The sequence below is a fragment of the Lepus europaeus genome, chromosome 20 (genome assembly GCF_033115175.1).
Source record: "Lepus europaeus isolate LE1 chromosome 20, mLepTim1.pri, whole genome shotgun sequence".
Lineage (NCBI taxonomy): Eukaryota > Metazoa > Chordata > Mammalia > Lagomorpha > Leporidae > Lepus > Lepus europaeus.
The window spans coordinates 35,103,151-35,124,122 of NC_084846.1; the positions used below are offsets into that span (position 1 = coordinate 35,103,151).

Here is a 20,972-nt window from a genome sequence, read left to right on the forward strand (position 1 = left end):
AGGCAAAGGCATTTGCCATACCAAGGCATTGCTGGGAATTCCAGAAGAATAATTTTTAAAAAGTGAGCATAAGTAAGAATAGCCTTGTTTTCCACATCTATTAGTAAAAGCAAGAAATACACATCACTATCCTCAGAACTCTGCAAGATCCACTCTGAAAGTATTTGAATTGCAGAAAGAAAGTTAAAATACACATCTAAAGTGTAATTTTATTAAGACAGGTGCAAGGGATGGTTCAAGAAAGCTTTGTGAAAGAGGGAGTGTTGATTGACAGGTGGGATTTCAAGAGGGAGGCAGCCCAGCAAGCAGGGTTAGGGGGTGAGACAGTAGAAGATAAGGCTGACAACAGCAAGACAGTGTTCATCAGGAAAACAGATGACATCTTGGAGGAGGGGTCACCTCTCACAGGAAGTGGCATCACAGTCCCTCTTCTGTACTCCACAAGCACACCAAAACCTAGCATACCCCATCTGTGGCTGCATTCCATTCTCGTGTCTATGACCACTTGGAAAGAACAGGGCTGCGGAGTGTGGCAGGGCTGGTTTAACATTCAGCTTCACCCTGTAAGCTGTAGAAACTGAGGCAAGTGCCGTGCTAAATCAACGTCTGGTTTCTGTACCTAAATAACGGATGGGATGATCTTGAGATAATACACTGAATTTCTCAGGTCTACAAGTAGTTTGTAAGGGGCATTCTAGAAACTACAGGTTCCTTTCCTCCCAGCTTTGAGCCTCTTGAAGTCAGAGGTCCTGCTGTGGAGCTTCACACTTATCCCGAGGGCTTCTATATCAGCTGGCATATGGTTGGCATACAAAAAAGTCTATTGGTTAAATACATAAATTATTTCCAGCTGCCATCCACATGTGTCAAAATATGGGCTGTGAATGTGGTAGACCCAAAGAAAGGGAGACCAACAACACCTTGACATCAGTCCAACTCGCCTTCCTGAAACTCACTTCCCACCTTCATAGATGCCCTCATGGTGTCATGTGCAGTGAGACCCTCCCTTCGTATCAACTTCCGTTAGACACAACCCCAAAAAATCAAGGCAGATACAATCCAAACACCAGCATTACACACTGGAGTTTCAAGGTCAAACACAAGCAAAAACGCCACTCCACAGGACAGGTGTTTGGAACAATGGGTAAGTTACTATTTGGGAGGCCTGTAGGCCATGTCAGAGTGCCCAGTTTGAGTCCTGTCCACTCTCCTTCATATCTAGCTTCTTGTGAATAGGTATCCTGGGAGGCAGCAGATGGTGGCTCATGTACTCAGGTCCCTGTCACCCACGGGAGAGACCTCAATGGGGTTTTAGGTTACTGGCTTCTGTCTGGCCCAGCTCTGGCTGCTGTGGGTATTTGGGGAGTAAACCAGCAGACAGAAAATCTATATCTGTCCCTCAAATAAAATGAAAATAAACAAATAAATCAATAAAACTTTAATTCCACTGCATGCAGATTACTCAAGATCCATCTCTGGATCATCTTGACTGGGATAAATTGATGAGGGCTGACTGAGCCCTACTCATGCTTCAGCTGTTGGCTGAGTCATCACTTCCTCCCAAAAACCTTCTGGGGCCTCCCTTTGGTGTGTTCCATGGTGGCCAGAACTTACCCACCATTCACTGCACTTCTGACTTCTCATGGTTTTGTTGTGCTATGCTGGTGGCAATAATGACAACTTGTCCACTATCTGCTAGTGTTTCTCCCTTGCCTAACATCTAGTACTCGACAAATGGCAATTGCCCAATATATTGCTTAGTGAATGAATGAATTTATGAAGAGTTTGATCAAAAATGCTGTCTTTTGACTCATGTGCCTCTGCTTAGCTGTGAACATTTACGCCACAGCTGTGGTTTCCAACACACAGGAGTAAGATGGGAGAAAGCTCGCATACATTGAGTAACTCCTCTGTTTAATGCTGGGTACATAAAGTAACTCACAAACCTACAAACCCTGGGAACTTTCACTCACTTTATATTTGACAGACATGAATCTTAAAGAGGTTAACTAACTCACCTACAGATCCAGAACCCTAAAGCAGCTGAGACAAAAGGCAAATTCTAAAACCTTCAAAGAAAACTGAGGAAATCATGCAAAAAAAAGTCAAAGGATTCCCAGTTGGAAACTTAGATACTGGATGAAAATAAACAAAACCAACAACAATAAAACATACTTTGTTCTTCCCACCCAAACACAGGAAACAAGCCTGAGAAGGAACTCAGTTTATTCTTGGCCTTTGGTTTGTAAGGACTTCAACAGAATTGTGCCCCACCACCCCAACTCACTACCTGAAAGATTAAAAAAAAAAAATCTTAAATTGTTCTATTTTGTTTTGTTTTTCAAACTTACTTTAAATTCATAACTGTTGGAGAAACTTGAAATAAGGTGGCACAAATCTCAAGATCTGTGTAGCTAGACTAGGGGATGTTGGAAGCAGAGAATGATAAGAAGCTGCTATGCTCTGGGACCTGGCAGTGGGGGCCAAGAGAGTGGCTTCTGGCTCAAAGGCAGTTCATCTTCACCAGGCCAGAACGCCGATGTCAACTCAAAGAAGGCCTAGGACAGTGCTCGCAAAGTCCGTCTCCTAGAAGGAGTTCTACCCTTCACACACACACACAGGCATGCGGGGCTGGGCTTGCTTTTGCTCTTTTACAGAGCAGCATTCCAGTAGAAGACCTCCAGTCATTTAGTTTAGTGCAAAGGTCTTCTCCAAGTTAATGTGTCCATGAAGCCTGTGACCTGCAGCTACTTAGATCACCGCCCCAACCACCCAAGATCCTCATCTGTACAATCTGGGTGACAATACCACTGCTGCACAGGGCGAAGTGAGGGGTGATGGAACAATGGTAACAGAGCACGTTACAGGGTGCGGAGTCTCCTGGAAATGGTCAAGAAAGCATCAGCCACTGCACTCATGACAATGGTATCGCATAGATAATCACCGTGATATAATCCAATCTCTTTTCGATGTTTGTTTATGGGGGATGAGTAAAGTAGAGGAAAAAGGTTAAAGATTTCTATTCTAGAATGGAAAGCTTAATACTCCCAATTTTTTTGTCTTGGACCACTGGATCCACAAAGAAAGCAGGTGCTAATGCCAGTTCCACCAAAAGGAAGGTGAGCTGAAAGCTTGCCCAGCTTTCTGTCCCCATCTCAGGGACCCTACAGCGGGTACACCCTGCCACCTGCCACGCACTGTAGCAAAGGCCCCCATTTACTTACAAGAGCCAAACACTTCCCTATTATATCATAACCTTTTTATCAAAAAGCAAAGCAAACAATGAAGCCCTTGCAGACGCATGCATGCACGCATTCTTGTGTGTATGATGGGTAGAACCCATTCTAGGGATCTGAGCTGGAAAACACCTTCCTAGGCCTTCTTTGAGTGACATTATCAGCTCAAAATGTAGGAAAAAAGAAAGTAAAACTAGGCATTTGTGAACCAGATGTCACAATAATCCTATGACATCCCAAAATTTATCTAGTAAAAAAAAATTGTTTTTACTAATAACTCTTAATAACTAATCCTGATTAACAATAACTGAAACACACTGACCCCTGCAGCTTGTCCATACAGCATCCGTAAGCACTGTGAGGGAGCTGTAACTCACTACACAGACATCACGTGCCCCAGCTAGAATTACTGATTGACCCATACTCATTTACCTCTTAAGCCAATTCAAAGACAGCTAGTCTTCACTAAAAATAAATTGCCTGCTGAAATCCAGAATGTTCTGATGGAACTGTGGACTGCCCAAGAAACAGCAAATGGCTTATATAGGTGGGTGTGTCCGGGCACATATCCAGAACAGGAGAGTGAGTTTGAAAACCTCCCCTTGGGGTAGACGTTTGGCCTAACAGTTAAGATGCCTACACTCCACACCAGAATCCCTGGGTTCAATTCCTGACTCTGGCTCCTGACTCCAGTTTCCTGCCAGTGTGTAGACCCTGGGAGACAGCAAGTGATGGCTCCAGGACTTGGGTTCCTGCCACCCACATAGAAGTCTGGATTGAGTGCCTGCCTCCCAGCTTTGCACTGCCCCACCTCTAGCAGTTGCAGGCATTTGGGGAGTGAACCAGCAGATGGGCACTCTCCTCCTTTTTCTACCCATCTCTCTCTAATTAGTTAATTGTTTTTTAAAAGAAAACCTCCCCTCGAAGGCTTCAGTCTATTGACATCTACCTGGTCACATTTTGACAAGTAAACAAACATTGAGACAGCAGCATCATGGAGGAACAAAGAGCACTGATCCCCCCTTTTTTAAAAAGTCTCCCCGCTGAGGCTTCTAGACCCTGAACTTCCTTTGACCTCTCAGCCCCAGGCCAGCATTCATTTTCATTCAAAAATGAAGCAAACAGCAAGGGCAATTGCCCCAGGGGGAGAGAAGAGACAAGGGGAGGGGGACAGCCAAGAGGTGAGAGCCAGGATGCTTTCAAGGGCCTTGATTTGCTTTACAATGGCGGGGAGTTCCCAAAGCACTGGGCGCACCTGCATGCAGATGCAACCCTCAGGTACACCAAAGTCAAACAGATGACGTGGAATTGGATTGAATAGCCCAGATAAGTGAGAGTATATTAAACAATGATGCTAAATTATGAAGCGCCCTGCAGCCTTTCACTGTCTTGAAGTGAGCACCTTTGAGCAATAGCCATGGGTACTGCAATAATGGGTCTTGTCAACAGGCTGAATACCCTAAGAATCTGGCTTTGAGAACCGGATACTTGCGAGCTGCTTCTAAGTTGATGGCAAGATACCTTCCAGTTGGGCACAAGGCAGTTTTTCTGCCTGGGAAGTTGAATATGCAACGAACACACACACACACATACAATATGCACCCACAGTATGTACTAACTGCACACACACATACAATATGTACCCACAGTATGCACCAACTGCACACACACATAACACCACAGGTCCACCTGCAGTGCTCTCCTCCAGGGTCTGAGAAAGGATGACTCATACTGCTCCAGGGCCCATCAGATTCCGTTTCCATTTCTCCCTACAGAGACCAAGGCTGCTGCCTACGCACAGGCAGACAGCTTTGGAAATCTTGGGTTGTCAATCTTCAGTTTCCTCAAGGGACAGGAAGCTAAGGCCAGATTCCGAGAAAAACAAAGTGCACTGCTAGACTCTCATAGCTAACCGCATGTTCTCAGGGCTCAGCGCACATGCATCTCAATCATGGGCCAGTGGACCAGACCGAGAGAAAATATCACAAATAACCATAAAATCAGTGAGGACCTGACCCCGGCTCTCATCCACTGGTTTTGTTTTTCATTGGAACTCAGTGTGTAAGCTGAACAGAGCTGGCAGTGTCCAGAAACTTCCACTTGATCCATCTTACATCACATATGTGAACTAATCTCATGTGCTGATACTGGAACATCTTTGTACATTTCTGCTCTCTCCTCCCAGAGATCTCACTTCCATCTTGCATACATTAAAACCTAGATTTGCAGGGCCAGCACGGTGGCTCACTTGGTTAATCCTCTGCCTGCGGTGCCGGCATCCCATATGGGCGATGGATTCTGTCCCGGTTGCTCCTCTTCCAGTCCAGCTCTCTGCTGTGGCCCGGGAAGGCAGTGGAGGATGGTCCAAGTGCTTGGGCCCTGCACCTGCATGGGAGACCAGGAGGAAGCACCTGGCTCCTGGCTTCGGATCGGCGCAGTGCCAGCCGTGGCGGCCATTTGGGGAGTGAACCAACAGAAGGAAGACCTTTCTCTCTGTCTCTCGCTCACTGTCTAACTCTGCCTATCAAAAAAAAACAAAAACAAAAACAAAAACAAAACCTAGATTTGCACATCCATGTATCTCAGTTGTTTGCTGGCCTTTCCCATATTTTTGAACAAATAAATGTCCATGAGAACATGCATATGAGCTTGGGATCTGACACCTTCCACCAAAATACATAGGGGCCAGAAGAAGCCAATAGGCAGAATCTGTTCTTACTAGCTCAAAGGAGCTATGCTATGAAATTCCACAATTGCCAAGATTCTATTTTCTCTTCTTTTTTTAAGATTTTATTTTTTATTTGAGAGGTAGAGTTACAGATAGTGAGAGGGAGAGACAGAGAGAAAGGTCTTCCATCCATTGGTTCACTCCCCAAATGGCTGCAACAGCCAGAGCTGCACTGATCCAAAGCCAGGAGCCAGGTGCTTCCTCCCAGTCTCTTATGTGGATGCAGGGGCCTAAGCACTTGGGCCATCTTCTACTGCTTTCCCAGGCCACAGCAGAGAGCTGGACTGGAAGAGGAGCAGCCGGGACTAGAAGCGGCGCTCATATGGGATGCCGGCACTGTAGGAAGAGGATTAACCTACTGCACCACGGCACCAGCCCCATCCCATGATTCTATTTTTCCTGCTTGGTGAAAGACCCAAGGCAAGACCAAAAATAAATAGATAGATAGATAGATAGATTTAGAAAAAAAAAAAAAAAAAAACAGAAACTCACTTCCAGAGAGGTACTCTTGTTTAAACTTCCTAGGGCGGGCATTTTCCTGCTAGGTGCTCTACTGGGGGAAATTGTTCTGCAGACTCAGGCCCTCTCCCTCCATCCATTTAGAAAAGGAAGCTCACAGTCGGGGCAGTCAGCTCCCAAGGACATGGATCTCCAATACGTTTAGCCAGGAGCAGTGAGACCAAATCAAATGAAGGATGCCTTTGCCAGGGTGCTAAGGTGTAGGGATCGTCTCTCTGAAGAACATGGAAAGCTAATCTGGAACAGAGCTGTCAATAGAACAATCCATGTGTCACTCATTCCCGGGAGCAAGTGTGTTTCTACTTAGTGTTGCTCAGGCAGTGGAACGGGGAGACACCTACGAGGAAAAGATAACCAAACAGCCCCATGGGCAGCCCCACCTGGAACTGCACCAACTCAGCCAGCAAATTCAGCGAGCAGCCAGGGCTGCCAGGCTCCCATGCAGGCCCCTCTACGCATTGTTCTCGCTCCCCAGCTCATGGGCTTGCAGACAGCTGTCACAATCTGAAAACCCAATCTCCGGTTCATGCCTGCTCCTGGCCTAAGCTGGGTGAGACATCCCAGCACTTGGCTTACTCTCCAAGAGGCTCCAAGTTGGGCCCCCTCCCCGGAGAAAGCTGAAACCATCATTTGGAAAGCAAGACTTTGTGAGCAGCCAAACACTATCTCCCCCTTTAGCTGAAGATGCAGGGCTCGAAGCTGGGCTGTGAGCTCATCGGTGACACCCATGACAAAACAGGGAAAGGGTTGCCAGAAAGAAAATAGAAAGTAAATGTCACACCTGTAGAGTCCAAGTAGTATGGTTTTCGCATAAATGATCTGTTCCCCTATTCATGAATTTACAGCCACTTGCTGTGTTGTAAGTACAGCAAAGCAGTGGGTGGGCATGGAGGAGATCCCTGTGACCTCCTTCCCGGGAGCCTGCCTCTTATTTAAATAAACATCAATGAGAAAGGCTGAAAACAACACTCTCCCTTAATATCTGGGATGGTGCTGCCCAAGTGGAGATAAATCCAAAGATCAAGACAAGATCTCACTCTTCACAGACAGACCCCTGAGGTTAGGGGGGGAGAGAGTTTTTTAAATTGAATTATCTAGAGAGTCGCTTCACTTCTCTACTTTATTTCTCCCCCTGGAGATTCAGCTGACACAGAAACTGTCTCTTCTTCCAAGTTTAACTTCAATGACAATCAGATTTCTCCGAGCCTTGCTGTCTACTTCACAGGGTAATTCCTTCTCTAGCTCCATCCTTAAACACCCTTTCTTCCTACTCATCAAAACCCTATTCCTGGGGGCAGGCATTTGACATTACAGGTAAGACAAGGCTTGGAACGCCTACTTCCCTCACTGAGGAGTTCTGGCTCCCCTGTGGATTGTACAAATCCTGGAAGGCAGCAGGTGATGGCTCAACTAGTAGTGTCCTGGCCACCCACATGGAGCACTAACTTTGACCTGGCCCAGTACCAGCCTCTGCATGCATCTGGGGAGTGAACCAGTGGGTAGGAGCTCCCTGTCAATCTATCTTTCCCTATCTAACAAATAAATACCTTAATTTTCTTAAAAGCTCATTGAAAATGCATAGTATAAAAAACTCTGCATGATTTTTTTTTTTTAATTTGAAAGGCAGAGAGAAACTGTGCTCCCACCACTGGTTCACTCTCCAAATGCCTGCAAAGGCCAGGACTGAAGCTGGGAGCCAAGAATTCAATCCAGATCTCTGACACAGGCGGCAATTACTTAGGCTATCACTATGGCCAGTATCTAGAGTCAGCAGCCAGATGTAGAAACGAGCTGAAATACTCCAGTGTGGAACACAGGTAGGCATCTTAACACCCATGCTGAACGCACGGCCCAAGTTCTCTTTTAATTCTCTTTTTCCACAAATCTTTCCAAGTACCTTCATGTACACAAACCTTTGGTCCTAGCACCTCCCATGTCAGACTATTCAGGAAAGCCATACTAAACTCAACTTGTTAAATATATAGGAATGCTGATGTGGCCTCATTCAGACACATATATACAAGTTTTCTTCTTTGTTGCACTGTACATGATATCGCTCATCCAGACCTGTTCTTTAATCTGCAGACCCACTTATCCAACTGCTTATGCTTTAACATATAACCCTGGGCAAGTTCTTTCATATGCAATGTGTGCAAACGTAAACTCATGATCCATATTTCCCATTCATTCTACTCCCACTCAAAACCAAACCTGAAAATCTGCTCTCCTCTTGATGACCCTGATCTAAGTGAATAGCATCCAGGGATTCAAGCTGAAGACTCGGGTACCACTCGAGATTCCGCTTTCTGTCTCCTCCTCCATATCCAAGTGCTGCTGGGCCTCCCTCTGGTAGAGCTCTCACCTCCATCCCTACAGAGAAGGGCTGCCCCTCACTAAGGCCCTTGCTGTGTGTGCAGCAGCCACGTGGCCTTCATTCACGTGGGTCTTTGTGCAAAGATCCTAGGGGAGTTTCCTGGTCTTGAGTAGCCCAGAACATTCTTTCCCAACTCCCAACTAACATCTACTTATTCTTTATATTTCAGCTTAAATTTCACTTCTTCAGAGAAGTCTTCTCTGAACCTTGAACGAGGTCTGGGCCCTCTGTTACCTCTTTGAGACACTCATCACAGTAAATAGTAATTTCTGGAAACAGTGTTTGGTATTTGCCTCTGCCTGGACAGCCTCTGAGGATAAAAGACTTTGTCTTATCTCCCCCTATATGGCTGGTGCCGAACACAGTGCCAGACACATGGTAAGTGCTAGAGATACATTTGCTAAGTGATTAAGTGATGACTGAGTGTCTTGTATATTGCATATTCATTCAAATATATAAATAAGTCATTATCTACAATTATCAATTTTATGTCTTTTTGATTGAATTACTCTAGAGTTTTCTGTCAGAATTTCACAACATAGTCACATTTCACATTGTACTCATTAAGACAAGTTCCTTTTGTTTAATAACAGCTGTCAAGATGACTTAACATAAAGAATACACTCCAACAAAAACCTGAAGAATATCAACACTTCACATGGGTTCGGTATACTTTCTCCAAAAATAGAATGTTTCATTTGTTGTAGAACTCATTTTTATTAACTAAGGGAAATCGTGATGGTCATTCTCAAAGCTGTCACAGGCTATTTTATATGTCCCATATTTAACAAGCATTTTTCTTAGTCATTTCTCAAAAAGCTGTGAGGTAGGTTAATCAAGCTCTTTCCCTCCATATGGGGAAACGGAAATGAAGGAAAGTAGTTTTCTATGATCTCATGAGAATTACAGCTAGAAATGCGCAAGTCTTTCTGCTTAGAGCCACTTCCCAAATGACAGAGGCCGGCCATAAAGCTGGGGCAAGGTGATAGGCACTGAGTTGCTAAATACTGAGTTATAATTAGCTAATCAGCACAACTGAACATGATAAGCAAATAATAAGACAATAATAAACCACATTAGTAAGCAAGTCAAGACAATGTCATTCTAAATATGAGGATCCACTATAATCTACCCAATTTTACCCTTTAATACACATTCAGAATGTATTTCAAGAAGACTTAACTCCATCTTTATTAGAAAACTAAAGACTGGAAAGTAATCCTTCAACAGAAAAAAAGATGTCTAACTTCCGTGAACCCTAGCACAGATGCCAATACCAATCAAGTAGTAGTTAATTATTGCCTTGTCTTTTGCTGTTGCTGTATTTTAACTTCTCCCACATGCAAGAACTCACCTGCCTGCCTAACTAGACTGCAAGCATCATGAGGGCAGAGCTTTTCTTCTGATAGCTTCATATCCCTTCTGAAACTCCAGTACCCAGTACACAGTCATAACTCAATAAAAACGTGCTGACCCATCCACCATGTCCAATTAAACAAGTTAAATAGGAGGGTGGAAGGACCAGTTAATATGTAAAATAGATGAAATAAACAACATTTTTAAAAACTAGTTTTTAGCACCAGCATTGTAGTATAACAGGTAAAGCCACCACCTGTGATGCCAGCATCCCATACAGGCACTAGCTTCACTTCCAATCCAGCTCTCTGCCAGGGGCCTGGGAAAAGCAGGAGATGGTCCAACTGCCTCCTGCATGGGAGACCCAGATGAAACTCCTGGCTTCCGGTTTGGTCTGGCCCAACCCCGGCCGTTGCGGCCATCTGGGAAGTGAACCAGCAATAGAAGACCTCTCTTTGTCTCTCCCTCTAACTTTTCAAAACAAAACAAATAAATCTTTTACAAAACTATTTTTAAAACTATTTTTCTAAAATAGATTATTTTTGGTGAGATTCAGGTCAATGCCCCCTTCCCTTGGGTCATCTGTCAGCAAGACGCTGACTCTGAGCCAAAGGCCTCTCCTTCCTTCCAGATTCTTCACCAATAGCTACTTGGACATTCCAGAGGCCACGAGTTCAAAAGGTCGCCCAGGCTCATCATTCTGCTTCATCCATGGCTCTTCTCTCCCTGGTCCCCGACAAGGCAAACGGAACCAAATGCACTAACACATCCAAGTCCAAATAAGCTCAGAGGAGAATTTCTCCCTCTCTTTCTTGGCTCCAAACTCAAGTTTGCTCAATTCCCACTTCAAACGTGCTCCCTGTTCCTTCCTCCTTAGAGGTATTACCCCCACTCAGGCATCTTTTCCAAGTGGCCTCCAGGCCTCAAGTATCATCTCACAATTACTGTACTAACATTCAGATCTCAGGACCAGCATGTGGCAGAGTGGGTAAGTCACCATTTGCTCCACTGACATCCCATACTGGAGTGCCGGTTCCAGTCCTGGCTGCTCCAGTTCTGATCCAGTTCCCTGCTAACGCACCTAGGAAAGCAGCAGAAGTTTGCCTAAGTACTTTGGCCCCTGCTACCCACATGGGAGACCAGGATAGATTTCCTGGCTCCTACCTTTTACCTGGTTCAACTCTAGCTGTAGTGGCCATTTAGGGAATGAATCATTTAGTGGAAGAGCTCTCTTTCTGTATCTGCTTCTTTCTCTTTCTGTCACTCTTTCAAACAAATAAATCTTTTTTTTTTTTTTTTGACAGGCAGAGTTAGACAGTGAAAGAGAGAGAGACAGAGAAAAAGGTCTTCCTTTTCCATTGGTTCACCCCCCAAATGGCCACTACGGCTGGTGCCTTGTGGCTGGCACGCTGTGCCGATCCGAAGCCAGGAGCCAGGTGCTTCTCCTGGTCTCCCATGTGGGTGCAGGGCCCAAGCACTTGGGCCATCCTTCACTGTACTCTCGGATCACAGCAGAGAGCTGGACTGGAAGAGGAGCAACCAGGACAGAACCGGTGCCCCAACCAGGACTAGAACCCAGGGTGCCAGCGATGCAGGCAGAGGATTAGCCTAATGAGCCACGGTGCCGGCCACAAATACATCTTTTTAAAAAATAGTAATTTTTTTTTAAAGATTTATTATTTGTTTGAAAGGCAGAGTGACATCAAAAGAGGGAGAGGCAGAGAGAGAGAAGTCTTCCATCTGCTGGTTCACTCTCCACATGGCCACAATGGCCAGGCCAAAGTTAGGAGCATGGAACTCCATCCGGGTCTCCCATGTGGATACAGGGGCCTAGTGACTGGGCCACCCTCCACTGCTTTCCCAGGCACATCAGCAGAGAGCTGGAGAAAGTGGACTCGCAGGGACTTGAAACAGGGCACATGTGAGATATCAGGGTCGCAGGCGGAGGCCCAGCCCACTGCACCAAAACACTGGCCCCAAGAATGAATATTGTAAAAATAAAATTCAAATATCATTTTGTTACTCTCTAGCTTAAAGTATTCTCACAATTCTTTATAATTGAAAGGATGAAAAATTAAATTCTTTAAAATACCATGCACAAAAAAAAAAAAATTCTCTGGAAAATAGGGAAGGGGACTTCCAAGAACAAATCGCTTTTTGTTGTGAGTAAAATGTGTTCAAATCCTTATGTTTACTTGTGAATAAAACAAAGAGGAATCTTTTTTTCTAATTCCATGGATCACTCGCTGGCTTCCTTTTCATCATTCTCTCTCACTGCTCCTTGAGGTGAAAGGTCACCTATGTCTCCATTCTTGGCACACACTGTTCCCTCCATTCATGAACCGCTATCCATCAACATTGCACTGGAGAAGCTGCAGGAAGACCCCACACAAAAACCTTTGAAGAAAAGTAACTGACGATCTTGAGCACTGATTTAGAGAGGAAGGAAAATGCTACCTGCACCAATTTAAGGACTAACTACTTATAAAGTGATTTGGGAGCTTTCTGTCCAGTAACTCCATATTAACCTACAACAAATAGATCCAACCACTCCCTCTTCTTTGGGGATTATCAATGAGAGGTGAGCACAGAGAAAGCTCAGTAGGACTCACATCGTAACCCCAGTCAGCACCAACAGCTTTTTCAGGAGTCCAAAAAAGCAGCTCCGAACCCTGGGCTGGTTTACTCTGCACGGATCAAGCAGCTCCTCGTTTCTCTCACATCTTTGCAAAGAGCTGATATCATTAAAAGGAAATTGTGCCAGTTTCTTCCTTGTGACTCTCAGGCTCTATCTGAGATGCCAAGCCAGCTCACTGCTGCACATCTTCCCTGGCCTCCCCTGCACTCCTTCAAAACCATGTTCATCACTTCCAAGTATTCATGTCAGTCTTTCCTTCCAGCCTCTGAACTGCCCAAAGTCAGGTGGCTTATCTACTTCTACATGCCCATAGCTTAATAGAGCAGTCAACATATAGTAGGTACTTGACAAATGTTAGTCAAGTAACATTACGTTTGCCTAAGCATTATTTACCCCCTTTTAAAAAAAATCAGTTAAAAAGAAAAAAAAAAAAACTGAGTAAGAGGTCCTAAACAAGAAATTTAAAATTGAAGACACAGGCTTCTCTGCCCACAGCTTATTCCAACCCCTACCCACCTTTCCTGTGTAGTTCAGAAGTCACTTAGTTCTGTGGACATCAGTGGGGTATTAGGGCTCTTCCAGAAAAAAACAAATTTAAAACAACCTAAGCAGAAAGCACCTGACTTGCTCCAAGGAAACACTCACAGGAGCTGGGGGCCCCGGGAGCCCCCTAAAAGACTTCCACTCCATCTTCTCACCTCTGTGTCTCTGAGTGTTGGTCTCACTGCCTTCTGCTTAGAGAAGTCTTTCTATATGAATTAACAGTTAGTTACCATGAATGCCCAGAGAAGGGGAATGAACACTTTCCATGGCCAATAGAGAAATCTCAGTTAAAGACTGTGTTCCTGTTAGGGTTCTGGACCCAGCCTGAGACCAGCCACTGATGCAAGGAGGTGAAACTCTATTGTGTTGCACCCCTATGTTGGGGTGCAGGAGATGGGGTAGGGAGCAGCAGGACCTCTCACACCACAGTAAGGGGACTGGGAAAGTCTGCTGGGTTTACAAAAGCAGTAGCTGTCGCAGTCTACTAACCTAATAGCCATTCACCCGCCTTCACTGTCATAGTGTTACATAGTGCAGAAACCACTTTGTCATCTTCATAAAACATAAAGTTTATTATACCGACTATCTCACAGTTGGCCAAAAAGAGAGTTTACATCATTACAACTATGGCCATCAACACCAAGGAATAAGTGAAACCTGTCTTATGCTCTCAACTTTAAAAAACGCAGCACAGAAATACCTTGTGGCCACCATGCAGTAGGCCAGCAAAGAGAAACCCTTGGTCAGAACCCAACCGTGCAAACCCAAGCAGCCATGAGGCTTCCCCACATCATCTGGGGCACAGAGAACATCCACACCATATGTTCCCACACTGGAAGATTCCACAGCAACATACTGATCTGGGAGCTCTTAACAGTTCCTCCCACTCCTAGAGAAGAAAGAAGTGGGACTACAGCTCCTGAGAACAACCAAGGTTGACAGAGAAGAACAAATATGGGGCTTCTGGGGATAGTGAGAGGACAGCATCTCTCCGACTGACTGAATTATGACAGCTTAGGAATGCCGTGTTCGTTCTCGCCCAGCTTAGAGAAACTGGGACGTGTCTCCAAGAGGTGGCAGGGCCACAGAGGCAGGCTAAAGAACATGCCACTCCAGCCCCCGTTGGCCTCTCTGCCTGCGTCAGTGTGCAGCCTCTCTCTCAGGCACAGAGAGCCACCAGGCTAGCACACCTAGGCTTCCATTGAGTCTAAAACTCCCAGTTCCAGTGCCAGATGGACTATTTATATGTTGCCAATGCTAGATGGCTAGGTTAGGCTTTTTTTTTTTTTTTTTTGGACAGGCAGAGTGGACAGTGAGAGAGAGAGACAGAGAGAAAGGTCTTCCTTTTGCCGTTGGTTCACCCTCCAATGGCCGCCGTGGTTGGCGCGCTGCGGCCGGCGCACCGCGCTGTTCCGATGGCAGGAGCCAGGGGCTTATCCTGGTCTCCCGTGGGGTGCAGGACCCAAGGACTTGGGCCATCCTCCACTGCACTCCCTGGCCACAGCAGAGAGCTGGCCTGGAAGAGGGGCAACCGGGACAGAATCCGGTGCCCCGACCGGGACTAGAACCCGGTGTGCCGGCGTCGCAAGGCGGAGGATTAGCCTAGTGAGCCACGGCGCCGGCTAGGCTTTTGTCCTAATCCTTTCCTAGGGAAATATGTAACACAGCTCAAAGTTTCAAGTACGTGTTGATAATGTACCACATACAGGTAGCATCACAGGCACTGGGGACAAACCAGTGAACAGAAGACAGGAGTCCCCATCCTCATGAAGCTTATATTCCAGTTGAGGGTGACAGACAATAAACAAAATAAATAAATAAATAGACAACACTGAGATGACAAGGTGTACTAGAGAGAAAGCTAGGACAGGGGATGGGTAAGGTTGGAGTATATAGACGATCGTCCCAGAACTCCGCTCACTGCCAGGAAAGACCACTGCTCACCACTGTAGAAAATGGGAGACACAAGGGGAGAGCAAAGGGGACAGGAGTGGGATTACATGTGGGTCATGGCTTTGCCGTGCTTGCCCAGTTCCTACCTCCGTCTGGATGTCCGTGCCCCATCCTGGGTGATGATGCTGCTACAACCTGCCTTCTGGCTAACTCCTGGCATGTGGCTCGGTCTCATGACCCAGACATGGACCCGAACATGTATTTATCTTCATTTTAAATGTTATTAAGTCACATCACGGTCTTTATGCTTCCTTTACCACCTACTAATTGAGCACCTACTGTGTGCTCAACCCTGTTCCAGGCCCTCAAGGTATAGCAATGAGCAAGACTCACGAAACATCTGCCCTTGAGGAACTTAAATTCCAATACAGGAAACAAACAAATTCAACAAAAACAGGAGAGAGACTGACACGAATGGGATGAGATGCCATCCTACGAAGTAACCAGGTGTGAAATGCTCATGTCCCACAGCTGGCTGGCTCTCAGACGAGTGGACGGAATTCCATCCATCTGTGGTCACTTACAAGCCCTTTCCATGAGGAGGTCACGGTAATACACTGAAACATGAGCATCATATTGTGGCTACTGGGTCTTTCTGAAATGGTCCAAGTGCAGCTTCTCTTTCTCTCACTGACAACCTTCCCTGTCCACAAAGCATACGTGCAGTCTCCAGTCTCCTGAGGGTTTCTATTTTGTGGACTGCAAAAGCATTATTCCAAGTCCTAGAAAGGAAAACATGCTTTGGTTTCTGGAGTCTTTAGTAACATAACCTAGCACTGCTGTTTCATTTGGAAAAAAAAAAAAAAGCGGTACTCAGAATGACAGTTAAAAAAAAAGTATATAATAAATAACATATCCTTTTCTAATGAGAGTGAAGCTAAAGCTCCCGTGGGATCAGTGCTGGGCAAGTGTTTCAGTAGGAAGGAAAAGCAGAGTGATTCAAAAACACAGACTGGGGGAAGGATCACCTGCACCTGCCCGTTCCACACTCAGGAGGAGGTGAACGCATCGCACTGCAATACCTCAGGGAGAGAAGTCAGATACCAAACCCAGGAAGCTCCAAGACCGCAGGTGCACGCGCTAAGTGCTTTTTCTGCATAAGTGCCCACCCCGGCTTTGCTGAGCTGACAGAACACTCATCTGTAGGCTGAGTGGCTGCTTGGAGTAGTGGTGTGAGGCTGAATGGTGAAAGCCTAAGAGAAGCACTGCCCGAGTGTATGGAAATGACCGCCTCTCGTCGGCAGGGCAGGGAGCTCAGCTCGCCGTCACCGACACTTCCAAGTTGCTCGCCTTGGATCCAGACTTTGCAGACACAACAAACTTTCTGCGTGCAACACAATGTGATAGGACACACAACCAAGAGCTTACTGTAAACACCGTTCTCCAACAGTGGCTGCGTTGCAGGCCCCTGAACTCCCAGGACAGCTTGCCAGGGAGGGAGACAAGATTGCGAAGTACGTTATAGCCACTGCTTGCAGCAGCCAGAGAAGTCAAAAACCAAATGCAATGGGCATGAAGCTCACTTGGATGACTGATGGAGCAGCGTTGATAAACGATACCTTTCAATGAGGCTCCCCTTAAAGCAACACAGCGACCCATCACTTCCTCTTGGAAACTCAGTGTCCTGGTTAGGACGTGGTCTTCCCTGAGATGACGCTCAGGTATTCAGTGCCTTTTGACCCCTTTTGTCTTCTGTTTGTGTGTGTGTGCTTTCAGAAATAATAAAGGCAGACAAACAAACAAACTGGTGCAAAGCTAGTTTTCCCATCCATGCCCTTGGCAGGAACAGAGTACCTGCAGCACAGAAGGACACTCGGAGAAAAACTATTTTTTTAATACCATACGATGCCTAATGTGTGATGAATGGAGCATGTGGTCCCCAGAAAGGTGTCTGGGAGCACCCGGATCACGGAGGAGCAAGCCACAAACGTGCACTCACTCCAGCTTCCTGCCGGGGCTGATGGGCAGTTCCTGGTTTGTGAAAGCGTCTCACGGGAAACACCAGGTATCTGCAGGTCAAGCTCCTCGGTACTCGAAACCAGAGGGAACTCAGTGAAGTGCACGGATTCCAGAGATCTCCAATCAGTCCACCAGGATCCTGGCCACGACACCCAAACCAAACGGCCTATTTCACTCTTCTAATACTGCCAGGAAACCCAGTATTGCTTCTCATTTCCACTTTCTCCAAAGCAGCCTTTCCTCCTAATAAGCCTGTCTTTTTGTTTTTCTCCTGCCAGAAAGAACCCCAAGGAAATATAAGAAGTTAAACCACACAAGGGAGAAAGAGAAGAGAATGTAACAGCCGGACTGCATGCTGAATTTGCACTGCGACCAAGCCCAGGTTTGTAGAGAAAACTCTTTGATTAAAAGTCCCTGACCATGGCCCCCAGACTTTTCTTCCCGGGTAGAAAGGACCAGAAACACCTCCTTATGTAGTGTGTTACTACCACTGATTTATCTCAACATATCTCTCCTACCCCAGAGAAAGCACTGAAGGGTTGGCGAGGCACCGAGGAGAGACAGCCCCCTGCCCGCGGCCAGGAAGGTGGCAGTGACTGTAATTTGCAAAGAAGCAGCTGTGGAACTTCTAGGGCCCTGCAGACACGGGGTGAGCCGTTGAGGCTGCGGCTGTGTAATGAATAAGGATGGGACAGGGGAATGGGACGAGAGAAGCAAATAGGTTTACTTACAGCCCTCGGAGCCGGAGCCAGATTTTCTCGATCTGTTCTGGCTGAAGGTATTTCAGAGAATTGCTCTCAAATTCTTCAATCTCCTTGGTTGGGGACTCCATAGCTGTAGAGGACCACCGCGGGTGAGGCTGGGAGAAACTGGGCTGCCCCCTCCCCGCCTCCGCGCAGGGTCCAGCAGCTCTGCCCAGCCCGGCGCCGCGCGCGCGCCTGCCTGTCACTGTCACTTTCCCTGAGCGCTCCCCTCACGCGGTCTCCAAACCCGGACTCAGAGCGGGCCTGGATGGGGGGGCGATCCTGGCCCCAGGGGTGCCCTGGAGGCAGCCACGAGCACCAGCCATGGTGCTGGGATAATGCCCAGCGACACAGATAGGGACTGCGCTCTCGCTCCAGGAGAGAGCACCTCGGGTTTGTTTGGATACTTTTTTCCCCCCCTAAACAAAACCACGGAAGCCACCAGGGTGGCAGCTGGAGGATTTGGAGGAAAGGGGACCCCTGAAGGGGACCCCTGGCAAGAGCCTGGGGGAGCGGGCGCGGGCGGGGTGGTCCCACCCCGGGCCGCGCCCCCGGCTCCGCCCCGGACCGCGCCCCCTCCCCCACCCCGCCCCTCTCCCTTTTCTCTCACCAGCCAGCCGCCCGCTCGCCTGAGGAGCGGAGCGAGAAAACTGACAAGTGAGAGAAGTCGCTGTCCCTGTCTGGGCTGGCACCGCGGACGCGCAGGGAGGGGCGCGCCGTCTTCAGGGCACGCGCCCGCCCCCGCAGGGCACCCCAGGGCACCGCAGCCCCCAGTCGGCTGCGTGGGCGGCTCCAGATCCCGTGCCACTGAGGTGGTCACGCAGATCCCGGTCTGTGTCCTCCCAAAGCCCAGGGCACGCACCGCAGCGGCGGCGTGGGTGGCAGAGTTTCTGCCTGGCGCTTCCCTGTTCAGCCTCACCTAGGTGCCCGCCGGGGAGCCAGGTGCGTTGTGAAATATTAAAGCAATTGGTAGATGAAAATGACCAGCGCCATGCTTGGAAAGTCTTGATACTAACGGGAGTTTCTCCTTCCTCTCTCCTCCCTCTCTCCTTCTCCCTCTCCACCCCACCCCCCACCCCCACCCCTCAATGTCTCATACTCCTCCAGAGTTCCCTGCTGGGTGCTGGCAGGGTGGCCGCTACTCCTGGCTGACAGTTTCAGGTCCAGGAACCTGCAGCTCACCTGCAGTGTCTCCCCTAGGTGATCCACCAGGTCAGCAAAGTAGAAGACTCTGTAAGAGTGGGGCTGGTGTGCAGGGAGAGGGGAGGATGGTGGGGAGATGAAGCCAGCAGCCACAGGCAGGAACGCAAAGGGGAACAAAGGGCCCCCCTCCAAGGGACTGCAACCCTGAGACCCCAAACTGGCCCTCAGACTCCTACGATGGCTTCCCCAGGGGCTACTTCTCCACTGGAACGGAGGATTCCTGACATTCAGGGTGCAGGTCATGGTTCTTTCACCCCCTTCTCTGCACCAACAGATAACTGCTCACTTCTCACACTAGGTTATCTGCGTGGCTCACGGAAGTTCCACTTGTGTGACCTTGACAAAAGAATGAAACAACGGTGTCTGTATCCTACATGGTCATCTGTTTGTTGATTAACGTTCATTTTCCAGGAGTTGGAAGGAGGTGAGAGTGGGGGGACGGCAGGCATTCTAGCACAGAAGTTACCGCTGCCTCAAGGTACGACGATGACACATGTTGGATCAAAAAGGACCTTGGGGCCGGTGCTGTGGTGTAGTAGGTTAAGCTGCCTTCGGCACCAGCATCCCATATGGTGTACCGGTTCGTGTCCCGGATGCTCCTCTTCTGATCCAGGTCTCTGCTAATGTCCTGGGTGGAAGATGGCCCAGGTGCTTGGGCCCCTGCCTGCATCCCCATGGGAGACCCAAAAGAAGCTCCTCCTGGCTTTGGATTAGACCAGCTCTGACTATTGCGGCCATCTGGGGAGTGAACCAGCAGATGGAAGACCTCTTTCTCTCTGTCTTTCCCTTTCTCTCTGTAACTCTGCCTCTCAAATAAATAAATGTAAAAAAAAAAAAAAAAAAAAAAAAAAAAAGGACCTGCCCACCACCTTGTCATGCTCTGCAGTCCCCATTGAGTCCAGTCCCTGCCAGGCTTCCTGGCCATGTGTACATCTTCACCAGAGGTCAGGGACTCAACAGGGACTCAACAGGACCAGGCTCCCCAAACACACACAGACGTTTGAACTCTGAGGTCTTCATGGGAATGGTTGATGGCTGCTCGCTGGAGACTTCACTGAATTATGAGAGGGGTGCCTGGTGGGGGGGATCTTTAGGTCACTGTGGTCTCACACACAGGAGACAGTTCTTGAGAGAGGCTTGCTTATTTAAGCCAAATTCTGCCCAGTTTCTCTCTCTGCTTCCTGGCTCCTGGTGTGCTCACTCCTCCACCCCTGCTCCACTAGGGCAGCCTCATCAGATGCCCAATTCACAGGATGCCTGACCCCGAACTGCAAAGCTACACACTATACACCAAAGGACACTCTTTTCTCCCCCAGAAGCTTCGCTCCAGCCTTTTAGTTAAGTGCCAAAATGTTGACTAGTGCACTAGGCAAAGACAGCAGCAAGCTGCTAATATGCTAAGGTGGAGTCTATTTACCTGACTCAAATCAGTTATGGGGAACAGTGACTTGGGGGATGCGGTATTAAAAGAAGAAAACATTTTAGCAATTTGTTTTGGGGATGGAAGACAGGAGCCTGGTCCCCATGTGAGACCCTCCCTCCAGTGTGAACCTTGGGCATCCTGCTGTCAGAACACAGACATGTGGTAGTGATCAAGACTGCATGAACAAACGTGCTGGAAACTCCCTTTGGTCCCAGCACAATCCTAAGCATTCTATGCATGTGTAACACTCAAAACAACTCTATGAGGCAGCCACAAGAAAACTGATGTACCCAGGGG

The 20,972-nt window shown here is 47.6% G+C and overlaps 1 protein-coding gene across 5 annotated transcripts in view; it reads right to left on the reverse strand.

Moving 5' to 3' along the window:
- Window positions 1–20,972, reverse strand: part of PDE1C (phosphodiesterase 1C) — a 398,369-nt gene that overhangs the window by 282,179 nt on the left and 95,218 nt on the right. For 4 of the 5 annotated variants that reach the window (XM_062179213.1, XM_062179211.1, XM_062179209.1 and 1 more), the window contains exon 1: window positions 18,038–18,154. The exons of the other annotated variant lie outside the window; for it this stretch is intronic. In XM_062179213.1, the coding sequence (XP_062035197.1) occupies window positions 18,038–18,138 (101 nt within the window). In that variant the 5' untranslated portion in view covers window positions 18,139–18,154. Of the gene's footprint in view, window positions 1–18,037; window positions 18,155–20,972 lie in introns of those variants that run through there. 5 annotated transcript variants of the gene reach the window in all.